Below are 20,754 nucleotides of genomic sequence, written 5' to 3'. Positions count from 1 at the left end.
ATTACACAAAAACTTTAAATAAAATAAAACTAAATTTACCTTGTTTTCCTATTAAAGCCTTATTTTTTCCCCTAATATTTTAAAAATTGCATCATCATCATCCACATTAGCTACCCAAATCCAGAAACTTGATGACATACTTAACATCTTCTCACTCCCTAATCCAATCTAGTCACTGAATCCTGTTGGTTCTGCCTCCCAGAAATGTTTTCAATCTGGCCCATTACTCTCCATCTCTATTGCTATAATCCCGTTCTATCATTTCTCATTCTGGTAGCAGAACCAACCTCAAAACGTGGCCTTTATGTCTGTGGTCATATACTTTACTTCTCTACTCTCTCCACATTGCAGAGAAATCTCTTTTTTTGTATAAAATTTGATCATATAATGCATATTCTTAAAATCTTTCCATTGTTCCCCATTGGTCTTACTTAGACAATGCTCCAAATACATGATCTGGACCTCTGTTTCCCTCTTCTGTTTTATCTTTTAGAACTCAGTCTACACTCAAGTCATATGGAATTATTTTCAGTTTGTTCAAAAAGCTTCATATTGTATAATCTCCAGGTTTTATACATGCTGAACATTCATTGCCCAATTCCTTTCCCTTCCCTAACCTGCATCTTACACTTAGTCATCATGCAGGTATCAGCATGGGTATTTCTTCTGCCGTGACGTCTTCCCTGATTCTATATAGTCTCATCCTGTGTTGTCATTTTCTCCATTATCATCATAATTATTGTTTCTCTACTGTCTTTATGTCTATTAGAAAACCAACTTCATGAAGACAGAGGTCCCTGATGTATCTATGGCATATGGTGGATCTCAACAAATGTTTGCTAAATAAGTGAATACAGTGCTGGGAGAGCTCAAATGTAAACTTTTCTAACATCAACCTTGGTATATAGTAGGCTTATATCTCTTCTTTTGGTCTGCATTTTGAACCCTACCAGCAAGTGACCACAAGGTAGAGGAAACTTTTTACCCAATACAGGGCTGGGACTAACCAAAATTTTGAAAAAGATGGAAGAATTTGTTTTGACATTCTTTAATCTCTCTGTATGCATCTCTCTCTAATCTCCTAATGTCCTTGTTGTCCTAAGCATGAATTCATAAAAATGGCATACTTTAGTTATGACCATGAACAGCTAAATGCAACAGCATATGGATCTTAAAAAAAGGTTACATGAAGAATCACATATAGCCACAAAAGAATACATACAGCATGATCCCTTTATGTGACACTAATATAATATGAAAACTAAACTATATTTCTCAGACATATATATTTACTGGTAATTAAGATAATAAAAGTACAAGAAAAAGCAAGAAAGTTAGTATAAAAATCAGAATAGTAGTTATCTTTATGGAAGGAAGGAGTTAAGCAGAAAGGGTCTCAAAGACATTTTTGTGGTGCTGACACTGACTCTTGATTGGGATGGTGGTTAAACAGGTATTTAATTTGTAATTACTTACCAAATGTACATTTAAAAAATATAGTTTATATCCTCTATGACTGACTGAATAAACACACAAATACATCAAAAGATACTCCATGCTCATGGATTAGAATGATTGGGAAAGTGTCCACACTACCCAAAAACAAGCTATAGATTCAACGCAATCCCTATAAAAATTCTAATGGCATTTTTCACTAAACTAGAACAAAAATCCTAAAATTTGTATCGAACCACAAAAATCCCCCAATAGCCACAGCAATCTTGAGAAAGAAGAACAAGGTTGAAGGCATCATGTTCCCTGATTTCAACTTATATTACAAAATGAACATAATCAAAATAGTATGGCACTGGCATAAAAACAGACACATAGATAAATGGAACAGAATGGAAAGCCCAGAAATAAAGGAGTCTTTTCAGTAAATGGTGTTGGGAAAACTGGAAAGCCATTTTTTGCTTTTGTTGTCAGATTCAAAAAATCATTGTCAAGATTGGTGTTGAGGAGCTTACTGCCTATGTTTTCTTCTAGGAGGTTTATGGTTTCAGGTCTCACATTCAAGTCTTTAATCTATTTTGAATGAATTTTTATGTGTGGTGTAAGATAGTGGTCCAGTTTCATTTTTTTGCAAGAGGTTGTCCAATTATTTAACTGCTCGAAAGGATTTCAACATTATCATAAAAATCTCTCTCAATCTGTTTTATTAAAATAACAATTTAACAGCGATTTAAAAAGTTATCTTTGCTGGTTTTCTACCCAAAGGCTAATTCTGCACATGTAGTTCTTACAGATTTTCCCTAGTAGAGGCCAACTACATTAACACAGTAGGTAAAATTCCAGCTTTTTTTGCCTGGAATTGAGGGGAGGAACCCTCAAAGTTTTTGCTACTATACTCCTAGTAGAACAACATGTTACAGTGATAATTATAGAATTAAGTCTGATTTAAAGTCTTGCTTGTTGGCAAACTTCAAAATATCACACACTCAAATCAGTGTTGAATTTTTTTTTCAACGTTTCTTATTTATTTTTGGGACAGAGAGAGACAGAGCATGAACGGGGGAGGGGCAGAGAGAGAGGGAGACACAGAATCGGAAACAGGCTCCAGGCTCCGAGCCATCAGCCCAGAGCCTGACGCGGGGCTCGAACTCACGGACCACGAGATCGTGACCTGGCTGAAGTCGGACGCTTAACCGACTGCGCCACCCAGGCGCCCCCTCAAATCAGTGTTGATAAACTAGTATGAGACAAGTCAATTTCAAAATAATTTTCCCACTAAAATATAAACTTTCAAAAGCCATATGAAGTATAATCATAGTATAATATAGTATAGTATAGTGATAGTATAATGAAGTATAATGATAGTAAAAAAAAAACAAAACAAACTACTGTTGAAATAAGTAGCATTTATTTCACCCTAATACTGCCAATCACTGACTAAGGGAACCGTATATATACTAATCTAAAAGTGATTAAAATGAATAAAAATTATTCATCTTCAAGATTATTTAATATATCTGTCAGGGCCAGCAGATAATGAGGCATATGTGATATTTCATATTATTATTCCAGTTTTAAAAAATTTCTTGCAGAAATCATTGGCATGTTATGGGAAGAACTACTGGCATCTCTTATTCCCTTTTCATCTCTGTCCTCAATATGAACCCTTAAAGGCAAAAAGACAAGTTCCCAAGATAATGAAGAGATAATGGGAATACCTGAGTAAAGAGGCTTACCTTAAGGTCTGATAAACCCTCTTCTGAGGTAGTTACCAAAGACCTTAGAACTTTAATGTTCCATTTTATTTAGATTTGATGTCATAGAAATAGTTTAATAAGCTTCAAAGAGAAATAATTTCCTACTTCTTTTATACCTGTTTTCCCGTTCATACATTTCCCGAGAGGCACTTCGAAGTTGATCAATTTCTTGATTAGTTTTCAATCTGATTTGTTCCAGTTCATCATGTAGTTTATTTTCATATTCTGTTTTATAATGGTCTCTGCAAGGAGTCAAAGATAATATCCATGAATTTTGTTTCTGTAAAAGAAACGTACTTTTATGCTTCGTGTTAGATTTATTATCTTATGTCAAGTAAGTTCTATATACAATGTTATCTAAAAAACATAGTTGTTAGATATATTGCCTCAAAGGCTTAATTACTATATAAAATGTGCTCATCCTTAAAAATATCATATTAATAGTTTTTAATGCATATGGCTAAAGACCTGAAAACTGATGTATATGGAATGCCCTTGATTTAAACATAATCTGGTGTTGTACATGTTGAGAGACAAAATTAAAAACAAAACGAAAATGACTCTAATTGACTATAAAACCTTTCCTTCTAAAGCACAACAACCACAACCACTGTGATTTCTGAGCAAAGTCAAAGCATTACCTAGGCCATTAGCAGGAGCACAAACACATGAAAAATTCCACAGACTAGGGAAAAAGTTATGAATGTGTGAACTTTTAAAGGATTAAATTTTAAATTTGTTTTAGTTTTGGATGTGCTGATAAAAATAAATATCTCAAGGATTATAAGGACTATAACTATATACATATATATATATACATATATATACACACATACATACACACACACATACATACGTATATATGTACTATATATACTATATATATACTATAACTCTAATAGCTTATACATCTAGTTGAAGAGAGAAGACAGGATCAAAATGCAGGAGTCTGATTCCGGAGTGTGTATGCAATGCCGTCCCTTCATTCTTCTTAGGTTTCACATAGTCAGGAGAAGGTCAGCTTAGGCTCTGCACAATTAGACTGTTTTCAAAAGATCCTTTCACAAAGATACTTACATCTTTTCTTTCAAAAAACACTTACATAGAGATCTTAGTTGTAGACAAAAAGGTTATGTCATAACAACAACAAGAATTATAGCATATACACACCGACCCAAAAGAAGTAGTCTTTTCACTATTGGGAAAAAAATAAAACTATGTCTTAAGAAAAAGTCAACTAGAATAAGAATATATTAAAAGGAAACAAAATGAACTGTTATTTTAATATAGTCCAATATAATTAAAAAAAAAAAATCACTGTTCTTCCCCAAGCTAAGAGTTCCCTCAGAGAAAATGGTGCTAATTTGTATCTATTTATGTGAAAAATAATGCAAATCTTGCCTGGATGTTACATATTTTTCATACATCTCTTCTCTAGCCTTTTTGGTTTCTTCAAGTTGAGCCTGAAGTCTTTCAAGGCGATCCTCTTCATGGGCACAGCGAACACTAAGCTCCATGTTTTGGCGACTGAGATACTCTTTATCCTTTTGCAGTAAAGTAACAGTTTGTTGTAAGGTGGTTACCTACATATGGGCAGAGACAGACAGTGTCCAGAGCAACTTCGTCTTACTTTTCAGGGTTTACTGTAATATTTTCTTTCACTTATGCTTTCACTCACCACATAAAAAGCTAATTCTTACTTTGCAATTTCCCATTCAAACAGAGCTACTGAAGTCCCTTTTTCTGTTAACTACATCAAAAAGGAAAAATGTCCCTCCCACAATTCTGCCCTGGGCTGTGCCCACAATCACCGTATGATAAAATACACATGACTCTATGAGCTTACCTCTTTTGATAATTCATTTCTTTCTTTAGCTTGAGTTATGTGAGAGGCTTCAAGTATTTCATGTTTTCTCCTTAACTCAATTATTTCCTGTTCAAGGGCATCACGCTCACTATAAAATTCAAATACACTTATTTATTTTTACTAAAATAAAATTCAAATACATAGGTACATTTTATATCCAATTTTATAATCAACATTTAAAAATGGGCTGGGGGCACTGGGTGGTGGCTCAGTTGTTAAGCATCTGACTTGGGCTCATGTCATGATCTCACATCAGGATTCCTGAGTCGAACCCCTCATTGGGTGAGCTTGTGCCCTGCTTCGGGTGAACACAAGCTCTACTTTGGGTGAGCACGAGCCCCACTTCAGGTAAGCCCTGCTTCTTTCTCTCTCTCTCTCTCTTTGTCTCTCTCTGCCCCTCCCTCACTTGTGCGTGCTCTCTCTCAAAAAAAAAAAAAAAAGAAAAAAAAAGAAAAAGAAAAAAAAACAACCAAAAAAACCCAAAACCCAAAAACAACAAAAAACCAACAAAAAAAGGGGCTGATTTATGTTTCAGGAAACCAAAGAGAAATACCAGCAGTGGGGCTTTAGTGTCATTTTGTGAACAATAAAGTGTCTGCTTTTCAAAGCAAGGTTTTAAGACTGTTCATATATATAAATGTAAATTTGTTATCTTTAAAAAATAAATATGTAAACTACACTACCCAGTAAAATACATAAGAATACCTTCTAAGGTACACAGCGGTATCTTTTCACTAATCATCATTAATCTTATCTTGAAGCCAAACTTTTAAATAATTTATATGTGGCTCTAGGCTTTCAGTTCAGTTAGCATCAAAAAGCCCCTAATTCATCACTCAGATTGCATAGCAGATACAAAAGGAGGGATTCTTGTGACTATTTCATTCACAAATTGTTTAAGATTGCCCAGAGATTCTAATTTCCATTTGCAGACAAGCTCTTGACCTCAAACACTGAAACCAAGAATTAGAACAAACCTCCAACAGGTATCTTAAAAAGTAAGCAGAAATAAAGACTTCCTAACTCAATTTATCTTCTCTAGTCAGAATCAGTTCCTTTGTACTTCAACAGATTTCATCTACCCACCTGGTATTTCCAATGCAGATGGATGTTAAGAATTGTTTTTTGTTTTTCATTAGATTTTCAAAACTGGTTTAGAAAGATACTGTTCTTTTGGTTAACAAAGTCATGTTTATTGAAGAAAAGTGAGCAAAGCACAAGTTATAAAATAACAATCATCCATAAACTCACTAAAGATGACTGAGAGTATCAATCAATAAGTGTTTTGTGCATTTACAGCAAATGTTTGTATTCTCACATGGTAATGATCATGCTTCCTTTGCTATGATTTTTCAGTGTAAAAAATGAGTACAAAACACGATATAGCAAAACATCCATGACCTCACTATCCACAGTTGAAAATAGTTAACATTGGTCTCCATTTGCATTAAAGTTTTATTTTGCTTTTTAAATAGATAAGACACTATGGTAAACTTAAAGTCCTACATATTCGTCACTGTTCCTTTATCATCCCCTAGATACAACGATAAATTTAGTGTCTCCATATTGTTTTTTTAATACATTTACTCAGGGTGCTTGGGTGGCTCAGTCTATTAAGCATTGGGCTCTTGATTTCAGCTCAGGTCACGATCTCAAGGGTTTGTGAGTTTGAGTCCTGTGTTGGGCTCCACAGTGCCCTGTGTTGGGCTCTGACACTGCAGAGCCTGCTTGGGATTCTCTCTCCCCCTCTCTCTGTCCCTCCCCTGCTTGCTCTCTTTCAAAATAAATAAATAAACTTAAAAAACAAAAAAACAAAAAACTCTTACTCACCAAATGTTAACATTTTGTCATATTTACGTTGTAATATTTACTGAGTATTACTTTGTCATATTTATTCTCTCCCTATTGTTCATATATGTGAATGAATATAGATACGTGCATATACACATATACATCACTATACACACAGACACACAGACACGTGTGCAATTTTTCCCCTTAACTATTTAAGAGGTATATGCAGACATTAAATCCCTTTATCCCTGAATAATCTGGTGTGGATTTTCTAAGATTAAAAAAATTCTTTGATATAATCCCAGTATAATTAGCCCTAATACAATATCTAATATATAATCCATTTTCCAATTTTGTCAATTGTCCCAATTGGCATTTTCCCAGTATAGGATCCAATGGATTATCATACATTGCATTTGGATGTCATGTATCTTTGGTATCCTTTAACCCTGAGCAGTTCCTTAGTCAACGTTGTAAAAGACAGAGAAAGTCTATTTGGCCAGTTGCTTTTTTTTTTTTTTAATTTTTTTTTTCAACATTTATTTATTTTTGAGACAGAGAGAGACAGAGCATGAACAGGGGAGGGGCAGAGAGAGAGGGAGACACAGAATCTGAAACAGGCTCCAGACTCTGAGCGGTCAGCACAGAGCCCGACGCAGGGCTCAAATTCACGGGCAGTGAGATCATGACCTGAGCCGAAGTCGGACACCCAACCGACCGAGCCACCCAGGCACCCCTGGCCAGTTGTTTTATGTCACTCAATTTTCATTTGTCTGATGTTTCCCTGTAATTAGATTCAGGTTAAGCATTTAGGGCCGAAACACTACATCTGTGATAATGTGTCCTCAGTATGTCACATAGAGTACATAAAGCCTTAGTACACAGAGAGGCACATAAAGAGTACATAAAGCCTTAGTACACAAAGCAGCCATGATGTCATTATGTCCTATGACTGGTGAAAATAACCTTAGTCACCTGTTTAAAGTGGTATCTGCCAAAGTACTCAAATATAAAAGTACTTTTTTGCCCTCTGTGATTAGTAAGTAATCTGTGGGAAACATACTTTGAGAATATATATTTTGCTCCTGAATATACTTTTACCCAATGGTTTTAGCTTCCACTGATGATTCTGAATCAAATAGTATTATGAGGTTACAAAACGGTAATTATAATATGCATATATATTTATTGGTTGGCATCCCACTGTAAAAACTCTTATTATTAGCATGCACTCAGGATTCTTATTCTAGTCAACAAATTATAATTCATTACTGTTAATATTCATTTTGATACTCAAGTTGTACCATATTTGGACAGTTGAAGCCCCTTCAATTAGCTACTATGGTACTGAATTGGAATTAGAGGTATCGGTATGATTTTATCTGTACTGTGTTAAGCCATCCTCCCAACTCCCTCTCTAATCACCTCTTTACTGAAAGGGCTTAGAAACAATGACCAATGTATCAATGACCAGCACCCAAATCTTAATTTCTAAATAGTATTTCTCACTAAAAGGAACCAGGACTCATAGAGGAAGGTCTGAGGCAATGAAATTAGAAAATAGACCTGAGAAAATTATGTTATGCCAGAAAGTAAGAAATTGCTTTAAAAAAAAAAGGTGGACACATCTTTTTAAAATAAAAAAATTTAGGGCGCCTGGGTGGCTCAATCAGTTAGACATCAGACTCTTGGTTTGGGCTCGGATCACGATCTCATGGTTTGTGAGTTTGAGCACCACATTGGGCTCTGCACTGACAGCGTGGAGTCTGCTTGGGGGTCTCTCGGTCTCTCTCTCTCTCTCTCTCTCTCTCTCTCTCTCTATCTCTCCCCCCCCACCCCCCCAAATAAATAAACTTAAAATTTTTTTTTAACTTAAAAATTAAAAAAAAGATGGATACACTTTTTAAAATATAGTATTCCATTTGACTTGTCCATATAGATACACCCAGATCTAGTTTAATGATTTTAACTGCTACATTGAATTACATTATAGAAATAAATCATAACTGATTTCCCATTCTGCTACTGAAAAGCATCTGAATTCTTTTAATCTAATTATAATTAACATCCACATGCCGGTTTCCTTTTGCATATGTGTAAGAATTTATCAGGGACACAAGAGTGATTCCCCCCACCCTCAGTTTATCTTATATTTTTGTAATCAGAACATTTCTTTAATCTCTTCACTCTATTGAACGAACTGAAGAGTTCACAGTTTGAGCCCCTCTTGCTTGTTTGTTTTTCGGCTCCATTTCTAGCACATAAAGATGTTTATCATATTTTTGATGAGGGCTATGTTTTTCCTTCCTAGGTTTTTATTACAGAAAGTAAAACATATATATAAATAGATATGATATAATGAACTCCCTTGCTCTCATCACCTGGCTTCAACAATTACCAATAATTACCATGACTCATCTTTGTTCATTTATCCTTCAAATTCATGGCCACTCTGATTATTCTGATGACTTGGCTTTTTAGTTTTCTCTTTTCATGTTTTATCTATTACTGCTACAGTTTTATAGTGGCAGAGAGTACATCAAAACACCAAATCAAAGTATTATCTTACCATCACAATCTACTTACTTTTGAAATGATTCTTTCGAAATCTAGCTTTATTCAAGAGCCGCTGATTTCAAGCTCCAATAATTACCATATTTTAACATTTATCCATACATAATAATACACGCAGCATGTCAGTCATGCTGGAAGTAGGAATACCAATCTGATCTTTGAAATTTATTTATGTTGCTATGTAATTTTTAAAGTGTCCATTTGTTTAATAAATATTAAGTGACTACTATATTTCAAGAATAATTTTGGGTGCAGGTACAGACAGCAGTGAACAATTAGAATAATGTCTCTATCTATAAATATTTGCATAAATATTCTTTACTTGATCTTGTTTTTATGGTACAGTTACTAGTATCAACACCATCTCATGGATGACAAAACTTTGGTTTAGAATGATAACAGATGTACCTAGGGACATATAGCTAAGTAGTGGCTCATTAATGTACAAACAACAGAAAAGTATATTCCAGTAAAAGGAAAATTCTCTGCTATAGCTACTTAGTAGCACTGGCAAATATTCTCAAGAAAAGTTTTATCTTTTGAAAGTATATATGTCCTTTGTCAGAAAGGAATAGTTAAAAAAACTTCAGATAAAACTGAAGTATTTAAATTGGTTCCATAAACAAAAATAATCAAGTGAGATTTCAAAAATATTTACACACATGGGACTTCACTGGGTCTCTATCTTCTAAGACATTACATTTTAAAAGACAGCAGCAACTTCCAAATAAAATAAAAGTGGATATAAAAATATAATCTAAATCCAACAAACTGCCAAAACCACATACTTTTTGTGCAATGCAGAATAAGGTATACGTCAAGACAATGAAAAGACAAGCCATAGAATGAGAGAAAATATTTGCTAAAGGCATACCTGATGAGTACTGTTATCCAAAATATACAAAGAACTCTTAGAACTCAACAGTGAGAAAACAAACAACCCAATTAGAAAATGGGCCAAAACCTTAATAGACACCTTATCAAAGAAGATACAGATTGCAAATAAGCACATGAAACGATGTTCCACAACAAATGTCATCAGAAAAACGCAAAATAAAACAACAGTGAGATACCCCTAAATACCTATTAGAATGGTCAAAATCCAGAATGCCAAATACTGGCAAAGACATAGAACAATAGGAACTCTCATTCACCTCTGGTGGAACGCAAAATCGTAGAGCCACTTTGGGACAAAAAGTTTAGTGGTTTCTTACAAAACTAAAAATACTTTTTTTTTTTAATGTTTATTTTTGAAAGAGAGGGAGAGGGAGACAGAGTGCAAGTAGGGGAGGGACAGAGAGGGAGACACAGAATCTGAAGCAGGCTCCAGGCTCTGAGCTGTCAGCACAGAGCCTGACACAGGGCTTGAACTCACAAGCCATGAAATCAGGACCTGAGCTGAACTCGGACACTCAACCGACTGAGCCACCCAGGTGCCCCGAAACTAAAAATACACTTACCATACAATTGTGCTACTTGGTATTTACCCAAAGGAGTTGAAAACTTATGTCCATACAAAAACCTGATGTGGATGTTTACAGCAGACTTAGATATAACTGACAAAACTTGAAACTAACCAAGATGTCCTTTAGTAGGTGAATGGATGTATAAACTGTGGTATATCCAGACAATGAAATATCACTCACCAAAAAGAAATGAGCTATCAAGCCATGAAAAGACCTAGAGGAAACTTAAATGTATATCACTGAGTGAAAGAAGTCAGTCTTAAAAGGTCCCATATTGTATGATTCCAACTATGACATTCTGGAAAATTCAAAAGTAGGGACACAGAAAAACAGTAAGGTACAAAGTGGAATTAACAATGTTGATGATAACAATTCAGGTGACTTTGATGCATACACACACACACACACACACACACACACACACACACACACACACACACACACAAGAACTACTGTAGCCATCTTAACTACTTACTTTTTGACTTTACCATAGTTTTCTTGACGGTAGTCCCCTTGCTGAATTAACTGTTTTGTGTCAGCTAATTCTAAGGCCAAACGTTGACATCTAATTTGAAGTTCAGAATAATTTCTTCGATCTTCCTCATAAGTCTGTAAATCAAAACAATAATAAAACATTTCAAGCTAAACATAGTTGACCAAATTCTTTTTTTTAAATATGAAATTTATTGTCAAATTGGTTTCTATACAACACCCAGTGTTCATCCCAACAGATGCCCTCCTCAATACCCATCACCCACCCTCCCCTCCCTCCCACCCCCCATCAACCCTCAGTTTGTTCTAAGTTTTTAAGAGTCTCTTATGTTTTGGCTTCCTCCCTCTCTAACCTCTTTTTTTTAATTTTCCTTCCCCTCCCCCATGGTCTTCTGTTAAGTTTCTCAGGATCCACATAAGAGTGAAAACATACAGTATCTGTCTTTCTCTGTATGACTTACTTCACTTAGCATAACACTCTCCAGTTCCATCCACGTTGCTACAAAAGGCCATATTTCATTCTTTCTCATTGGCATGTAGTATTACATTGGGGTACAGGTGCCCCTATGCATCAGCACTCCTGTATCCCTTGGGTAAATTCCTAGCAGTGCTATTGCTGGGTCATGAGGTAGATCTATTTTTAATTTTTTGAGGAACCTCCACACTGTTTTCCAGAGCGGTTGCACCAGTTTGCATTCCCACCAACAGTGCAAGAGGGTTCCCGTTTCTCCACATGCTTGCCAGCATCTATAGTCTCCTGATGTGTTCATTTTAGCCACTCTGACTGGCATGAGGTGATATCTGAGTGTGGTTTTGATTTGTATTTCCCTGATGAGGAGTGACACTGAGCATCTTTTCATGTGCCTTTTGGCCTTCCAGATGTCTTCTTTAGAGAAGTGTCTATTCATGTTTTCTGCCCATTTCTTCACTGGATTATTTGTTTTCTGGGTGTGGAGTTTGGTGAGCTCTTTATAGATTTTGGATACTAGCCTTTTGTCTGATATGTCATTTGCAAATATCTTTTCCCATTCTGTTGGTTGCCTTTTAGTGTTGTTGATTGTTTCCTTTGCAGTGCAGAAGCTTTTTATCTTCATGAGGTCCCAATAGTTCATTTTTGCTCTTAATTCCCTTGCCTTTGGGGATGTGTCAAGTAAGAAATTGCTGCGGCTGAGGTCAGAGGGGTTTATTTTTCCTGCTTTCTCCTCTAGGGTTTTGATAGTTTCCTGTCTCACATTCAGGTCTGTTATCCATTTTGAGTTTATTTTTGTGAAAGGTGTAAGAAAGTGCTCTAGTTTCATCCTTCTGCATGTTGCTGTCCAGTTCTCCCAGCATCATTTGTTAAAGAGACTGTCTTTTTTCCATTGGATATTCTTTCCTGCTTTGTCAAAGATTAGTTGGCCATACTTTTGTGGGTCTAATTCTGGGGTTTCTATTCTATTCCATTGGTCTATGTGTCTGTTTTTGTGCCAATACCATGCTGTCTTGATGATTACAGCTTTGTAGTAGAGGCTAAAGTCTGGATTGTGATGCTCCCGCTTTAGTTGACCAAATTCTTTAATGAATTCTTCTGTTATGCTGTGAATGTCCTTGCAATTACAAAAAAAATTTCAGGGGCACCTGGGTGGCTCAGTCAGTTGAGCGTCCCACTTCAGCTCAGGTCATGATCTCACAGCTTGTGAGTTCGAGCCCCGCATCAGGCTCTGTGCAGATAGCTCAGAGCATGGAGCCTGCTTCAGATTCAGTCTCCCTTTCACTCTGCCCCTCCCCCGTTCGTGCTCTGTCTCTCAAAGATAAATAAACATTAAAAAAAAATTAAAAAAAATTTTTTTTCAATTCTTCTGTGTAGTATTTATTTCCCCTTGAGGGAAATTACTTGAAGACAAATTATCTTAAACTGACAGAGTAGGTTGTAAGTTTGTTTATTTAAAACTTGAGCTCTAGTTTTCATGGAAAAAAATAGGGCAACTGCTTTGGTTACTAGAATAACACATAAAATGACTACCAATGTTAAATGGCTGTTTTTTGTCTGAGTAACAATTAGACACTAAAGACCCAGAAACAAATAAAACACAGCTGCTGTTCTTGAGGAGCTCACAACTTAGAGATGAAGAGACACCTGAAGATCCAGTATCTACAATGAAAAATAGTTACTGAAGAGATTAGTCATGCAGTTTCAGTGGTGGTATTCAGCAAAAGAAGGAATTTTGTGGCACTTGGAAAGTTCTTCTGTGTCAATCTTCCTTTCACCCACCAGACCGCTATAGGAGAGCGGTTATTAGAAGGGAACATCGTCAAAAACCACAGCCTAGTCTGGCTTACCACAAACCTCCTATCTCATCATTTCTCATATTCACCTATCACCCTCCAACCCTAATGAAGAGCTGAAGTTTGTAACATAGCATGCTTCCTCTAACCTGTTCTCACTGCCTAAATAGCTGCATATTATCTGAACTTTTATTTGTCACCTCCAGAGCACCAACTGCACTGTAGCATCAGATTAGTTTTCTATGTACCTCACCAGAGCATAAATATCTTAAGGGCAGGGCTTTGTCTTATTCACCACTGGATCGCCATCACTTTACAAGGCATTTAGTATTCAGGAAAAATCAAATGAATGCTTTTGAATAAATTAGGAAATAAATGAATATGGAAATGAGAGGAAAAACAAAACACAGAGACAGAGTTCCTCCTTATTTCTGCCCTTTGAACTTATCAGATCTTGCCAGCGACTGTCAACTCCACCCCCAGAACCTGTCATGATTAATGCATCCTGTTCCAAGTCATTCTTTAGTAGCAGACCAGGTAAGCGTGGCCACATTCATTCCACAAATACTGACTGAATTATTTCTATATGACTATTCCTAGATGAGGCTCTGTACACACAAAGATGAGTAAGATCCTCTGCTTTTGTCCTTTTCAAACTATTAAACATCACTTTGAAATGTTAGCTCCCAAATTTCTATCCAAGGGCTGTCTGAGAAATGCATTATGGAAAAACTATCATGGTGTGCGTTTTGTTTTGGTATAATATTATGTTCTTATACTGAGAAGCTCCTCCTAAGACTGGAATGTTACTATAGTATTTATGATAGGATCATAACTGAAGATACTCTATCATATCCCCTACGGATTATCACATACATCATTTTAGGCCTAAGTCCCAGAAGATACTTTAGTTCCCCTGAAGAATGCTTTATCCTTCTAAATGCTATTAATCATGTAGCTGCTGTGGAACAGTATATACTATGACAGTTGGGAAGGCAAGCTCCAGAATTCACATGTCTAGAACCGAATTACCTGCAGTTAAGACTTTGGGCAGGTTTACCTCTCATATTCAGAGTCCTCATCTACCTCACAGAGTGTTGACTATATCAAGTAATACATCTATAGTGCTTACAAAAGTGGCTAAAAATAGTATATAATCATTAACTATAAATTAATATAGTACTTCAATTTTACTTTGGCTTCTAGAGAGATTCGAGCCAAATTGATAGTTCAACTTTAAAAACTGCACAAAGACCAAACAGAATCCTGGAGGAATATGAACATTTAAAGGGTGGCCAGAGGACAAAGAGCAGAAGGCACCTGAGGGAGTCTTCACAGAAATAAAGGGTATTACATGCTATGACTGTGTACAACTTCCAGGTGAAGGCTAACGAGAATAGAAAAGATTACTTTGTATCATCCCTATACATCCTTCCCTGTTTTGAACTCAGCATCAACTTATTTGGGAAGACTCAAGCCCCAAATCTGAGTTTGATGTTTGTCTTACATTTTTCCATAGCACCTGGTTCTTTCTGTCAGAAACCCTATCATATGTGCTATAAGCAGCCATTACTTGCCTTCTACATCATAAGAAAAAATTTAAGGAGGTTTTCCATAATCCTAGTACCTAGTACTCTGCCTATTATACTAAAGTTTGCAGTTAATGCCTGCGGAAAGGAGCAAAAGAGGACATTGAAGTGACTAAAGCAAAAGTAGTAAACAATATTTTCAAACATAAAGGGGCACACATAAAATTTCCAGTCATCAAACCCTAAGAGAGAATTTCCATGTTACAGTAAACCAGTTAACAGTGTCTCAATTTCCTTTTATAATAAAGAAAAAAAAGTTATATGGGGAAAATAAGAACAGTCCAAGTCATTGAGAAGATTTAAACTGTTTGACAGGTTTCTACATATCTAAAATGGAACTGATTTTGACTGCCAGGATTAATGTTATCTTTTTCCTCTTCTATATTATTCATATGAGGAAATAATAGAAGGCTATCTCCAGACTGAAAAAAGTAAATGTTATTGTAATTGCGTGTTTTCTTCTCTTTCCTATAACCCTCATCCTTCCTCACACCCACCTAAGACGTGGGTTTCCTTGAAGACCTGCTTTATCTCTGTACACCAAGTAACCTTTACATAGTAGTTATACTAGAAATGTTCTCAAAAGGAACTAATGTTGAAATATAAATGGACCATGTATCACTAGCATTTAAAACAGTTTCAGATGTAGAAAAAATGACTTTAAAAGTTAAGTATTTAATACATTATCAGTTTTCCAAGTGAAATTACAGAATACTATCATAAATCTGCAAATAAAACACACCTTCTGAAACAATAATATCTATGCAACATATATGCGGAATTTTGAGACAGCACAAAAGGAGCTTTTATTCTTGATTTGGTGGTGGATGTATTCATTTTGTAAAAATTCAATTAAGACTTTTTTTATGTAGGTTACACACATTTAAAAAGTGAAACAGGGGCACTTGGGTGGCTCAGTCAGTTGAGTGTCTGACTTCAGCTCAGGTTATGATCTCACGGTTCGTTGGTTCAAGCCCCACATTGGGCTCTGTGCTGACAGCTCAGAGCCTGGAGCCTGCTTCAGATTCTCCCTCTCTGTCTCTGTCCCTCCTCATACTCTGTCTCTATTTCTCTCTCTCTCTCTGTCTCTCTCTCTCTCTCTCTCTCTCAAAAATAAGTAAACATTAAAACAATTTTTTTTTAGGTGAAATAAGAGGCTTCAAACAGGAAAATGTTAACTGGGGAGAAGTTCTTCAAGGGTGCCTGAAAAATAGGAATGGAAAGCATGAGATGTGATAATCACATCAAAGTGGAATGAGCAGGATGAAAGTGGGTAGTGAAGAGACTCACTTTTTTTTTTTTTAATTTTTATTTTTGAGACTCACTTTTTTTACTCTATGTATCTCTCTACAGTTTGTTTGACATTAGAAACTGAAAATGTTGTATTATATAATGTTTTGGCAAATTTATCAACTATTAGAACTTTCAAATTTATAATGAGATGCCCTTTCTTTCCAAAAACAGCAGCTAAGCATTTTATTATTTTTTTATTTTTTATTTTTTTTTAATGTTTATTTATTTTTGAGAGAGAGAGAGAGAGACAGAGGATGAGCGGGGGAGGGGCAGAGAGAGAGGAAGACACAGAATCCGAAGCAGGCTCTAGGCTCTGAGCTGTCAGCACAGAGCCCGACGCGGAGCTCAAACTCACAGACTGTGAGATCATGACCTGAGCCGAAGTTGGACACTCAACCGACTGAGCCACCTAGGCGCCCCAAGCATTTTATTATTTTTTTAATGTTTATTTATTTTTGAGAGACAGAGAGAGAGCGAGCACGAGTTGGGGAGGAGCAGAGAGAGACACACACACAGAATCCAAAGCAGGCTCCAGGCTCTGGGCTGTCAGCACAGAGTCCTATGCAGGGCTCAAACTCACGAACTGTGAGATCATGACCGAAATTGGACGTTTAACTGACTGAGCCACCCAGGTGTCCCACAGCAGCTAAGCATTTTAGATTTACAGAATTTCAGAGATGAAAGATAGCCTGGAGATAATCTACTACAATCTTATTTTCAAGATAAGAACATTAAAGCCAAAAGCGGTTAGAAGATGTGTCCAGGATTCCAGGGCTAGGAGAGGCTGAACTAGAATCTATGTTCTCAAATTCATACATACTTCATGCTTTTAATTTCAAGTTTCTGGTTTTTGAAGAATCAATTCTCTAGAAACTATAAAACCATTGTTGGAAGTTAATATTATTATTTACTGTTCAAATCCAGGGTGTTGAAAGCACTTTAATTGCAAATTTTATGGGTTCAAATATGGCATATGCATAAATCAGTTAATTTTGGACTCCCTTCCTTTAAAACAATTATTACACTCATTTCTTAAATACATAATAAGAACCATTTGACAAAATAACATCAAATCTAAATGTTTTCTAGAAAAAGTTAAAAAGATTCAAAGATGCAATTAAATAGGCACATTTTAAACAGTCAAGCTGCTATGTAAACCAAAAGGCAATTACTTTAGGTATAATGAATTTCTAAGCATCATTTAAATCTTTTGTCTTTCACACCACTTAAACTGAGAAGAGAGTGGTAACCTATGTGTCAAAATAAATCTTTAATAAATGAGGTGATCTCCTGCCTGTGGGGAGATAGGGCAGTTAAGGAAATTGGAAAGGTGATATGGTGACATTTACCTTAAGGTCAATGGTTCAAATCAGAAGCCGTTTACGCTGGATAGCAATTTAATGAATGAGAAGAAATGGTATGGTTAGCCATTCTGGGAAAATGAGAATTCATTCCTCAGAATTCTCACAAGTTTCACATTATCTATAATATACTCCAAGCAACTAAATATGGAAAAGAACAAGAAACCTAGTTAACCTTTGACTGCTATAGACTGACCTTTAAGTAAGTGTCTGTTTTGTGGCCAGAGACTACTATTTGTTGTTGCTATGATCCTCAAGAAATATATTATTTACACATTTTTTTTACTCCTTCTAAAGTCTTAAAAAAGACAAAACTGAAGTATTAAAAGTTTACCGTGGGTTAAAAAGAAAACAAGAAGATTTAATGATTTTTTTTGTTTTACACGATAATATATGATATTTTTAAATAAATGATAATAAATTATAATTTTTAATAATATCTATTTCAGCCAGTAAATGTGAATTCAAACATGAAAGCTTAAGCTTTTCTAAGGGAAAAATTAAAAAATTTAGAGGAATGACGAAAGGTAACTTCAAGTGTGGTGGAGGTTAGATTGGGATAAAGAGATATGGGTTCAAATCTGTCTGCACTGGACTTTTCTACCAAGTCAGCTTCTCTGAATCTTAACTGCTGCCTCCACAGAGTGAGTACACTAACTCATTTAGTGGTTCATTAATTTTCATGTGCCTACTACCGTAGGACACGTTATATTTACTATTACTCCCAACTAGTTCAGGGATCTAGCAGAACCCTCCACTGCGGAACAGTATGTTGTGTTGGGAAGCAATTTTTATAGCTTACATTTCATTCAGCAAACTACTGAAAGAAATTTGAGATACTGTTTTTTTCAGTAGGTATTGACCCAAATATGACTGAATTAAACAAATTTAAATCCTAACATTTTAAATGAGACCAATTTGCTAAATTATCTTTCAAATCTCACTGATTATTCCAAGAATGTAAGTATATCAATTTAAGAAAGCATGGCTTTCAATGCCTTTCAAGGGATTTAGATAAGCATTAAAAGTATGAACGCAGTACAAAATGATCAAGATCATACCTTGCTATGAGATCAGACAATGCTATGAAACTCAAAATCAACAACAAAAAATTTGGAAAGACCATAAATACTTGGAGATTAAAGAACATCTTACTGAAGAATGAGTGGGTTAGCCAAGAAATTAAAGAGGAAATTAAAAAGTAAATGGAACCCAATGAAAATGAAAACACGACAGCCCAAAACCTCTGGGATGTAGCAAAGGTGTGAAGTATAAGAGGGAAGTAAAATATAGCAATCCAGGTCTTCCTAAAGAAGGAGTCTCAAATCTCAAATACACAACCTAACCTTAACACCTAAAAGAGCTGGAAAAAGAACAGCAAATAAAGACCAAAACCAGCAGAAGAAGGGAAATAATAAAGATTAGAGCAGAAATCAATGATATTGAAATTTAAAAAAAGTCAATAGAACAGGAGCTAGTTCTTTGAAAAAATTAACAAAATTGATGAACCCTTAGCTAGACTCTTCAAAAAGAAAAAGGACTCAAATAAATAAAGTCATGATAAAAGAGGAGAAATCACAACCAACACCACAGAAATACAAACAATAGTAAGATAATATTATGAGCAATTATATGCCAACAAATCAGGCAATATGGAAGAAATGGACAAATTCCTAGAAACATATAAACTACCAAAACTGAAACAGGAAGAAACAGAAAATCTGACCAGACCTATAACCAGTAAAGAAGTTGAATCAGTAATCAAATATCTTCCAAAAAAACAAGAGTCCAAGACTGGATGGCTTTCCAGGGGAACTCTACCGAATATTTAAAGAAGAGTTAAAACCTATTCTTTTGAAGCTCTTCAAAAAACAGAAATGAAAGGAAAACTTCCAAACTCATTCTATAAGGCCAGCATTACTTGATTCCAAAACCAGACAAAGACCCCACTAAAGAGGAGAACTACAGACCAATTTCCCTGGTGAACACGGTTGCAAAAATTCTCAACAAAATACTAGCAAACTGGATCCAATGGTACATTAAAAGAATTATTTACCATGATCAAGTGGGATTTGTTCCTGGGATGCAGTGCTTGTTCAATATCTGCAAATCAATCAGTGTGATACATCCATCACATTAATAAAAGAAAGGATAAGAACCACATGATCCTCTAATATGCAGAGAAAGCATTTGACAAAATACAGCATCCTTTCTTGACAAAAATCTTCAAGAAAGTAGGGATAGAAGGATCACACCTCAAGATCATAAAAGCCCTATATGAAAGACCCATTGCTAATATCATCCTCAATGGGGAAAAACTGAGGGCTTTCCCCCTAAGGCCAGGTACACGACAAGGATGTCCACTCTCACCACTGTTATTCAGCATAGTGTTGGAAGTCCTAGCCTCAGCAATCAGACAACACAAAGAAATAAAAGGCATTCAAGTCGGCAAGGAGAAGTCAAACTTCCACTCTTTGTAGACGACAAGGAGAAGTCAAACTTCCACTCTTTGCAGGCGACACGATACTCTATGTGGAAAACCCAAAAGACTCCACCAAAAAACTGCTAGAACTGATCCATAAATTCAGCAAAGTCGCAGGATATAAAATCTAATAGTTTTTTTTTTTTTTTAATGTTTATTTTAGTTTTGAGAGAGCCAGGGAGGGAGAGAGAGGATGTGAGTGTGTGCATGAATAGTGGAAAGGCAGAGAGCAGGGGTGAGAGAATCCCAAGCAGGCTTTGCGATTAGCTTGGAGCCCGATGAGCAGCTCAATCCCACAACTGTGAGATCACGACCGGAGCGGAATCAAGAGTCAGACACTTAATTGACCGAGCTACCCAGGT

General features: G+C 35.8%; 1 protein-coding gene across 9 annotated transcripts in view; it reads right to left on the bottom strand.

The window, feature by feature from the left end:
• PIBF1 (progesterone immunomodulatory binding factor 1) overlaps positions 1-20,754 on the bottom strand; it is a 206,294-nt gene that overhangs the window by 155,931 nt on the left and 29,609 nt on the right. For all 9 annotated transcript variants that reach the window (XR_006214658.1, XR_006214660.1, XR_006214666.1 and 6 more), the window contains exons 6-9: positions 11,386-11,519; positions 5,056-5,164; positions 4,611-4,792; positions 3,326-3,451 (exon numbers count right to left, since the gene is read on the bottom strand). Coding sequence is in view for 5 of the 9 variants with exons in the window: in XM_042978114.1 (XP_042834048.1) it covers positions 3,326-3,451; positions 4,611-4,792; positions 5,056-5,164; positions 11,386-11,519 (551 nt within the window). In the remaining 4 variants the exon portion in view is untranslated. The remainder of the gene's footprint in view (positions 1-3,325; positions 3,452-4,610; positions 4,793-5,055; positions 5,165-11,385; positions 11,520-20,754) is intronic.

This window comes from Panthera tigris, chromosome A1 (genome assembly GCF_018350195.1).
Source record: "Panthera tigris isolate Pti1 chromosome A1, P.tigris_Pti1_mat1.1, whole genome shotgun sequence".
Taxonomy (NCBI): domain Eukaryota; kingdom Metazoa; phylum Chordata; class Mammalia; order Carnivora; family Felidae; genus Panthera; species Panthera tigris.
The sequence above is the reverse complement of the archived record's forward strand: the minus strand, read 5'-3'. Positions and strand labels throughout refer to the sequence as shown.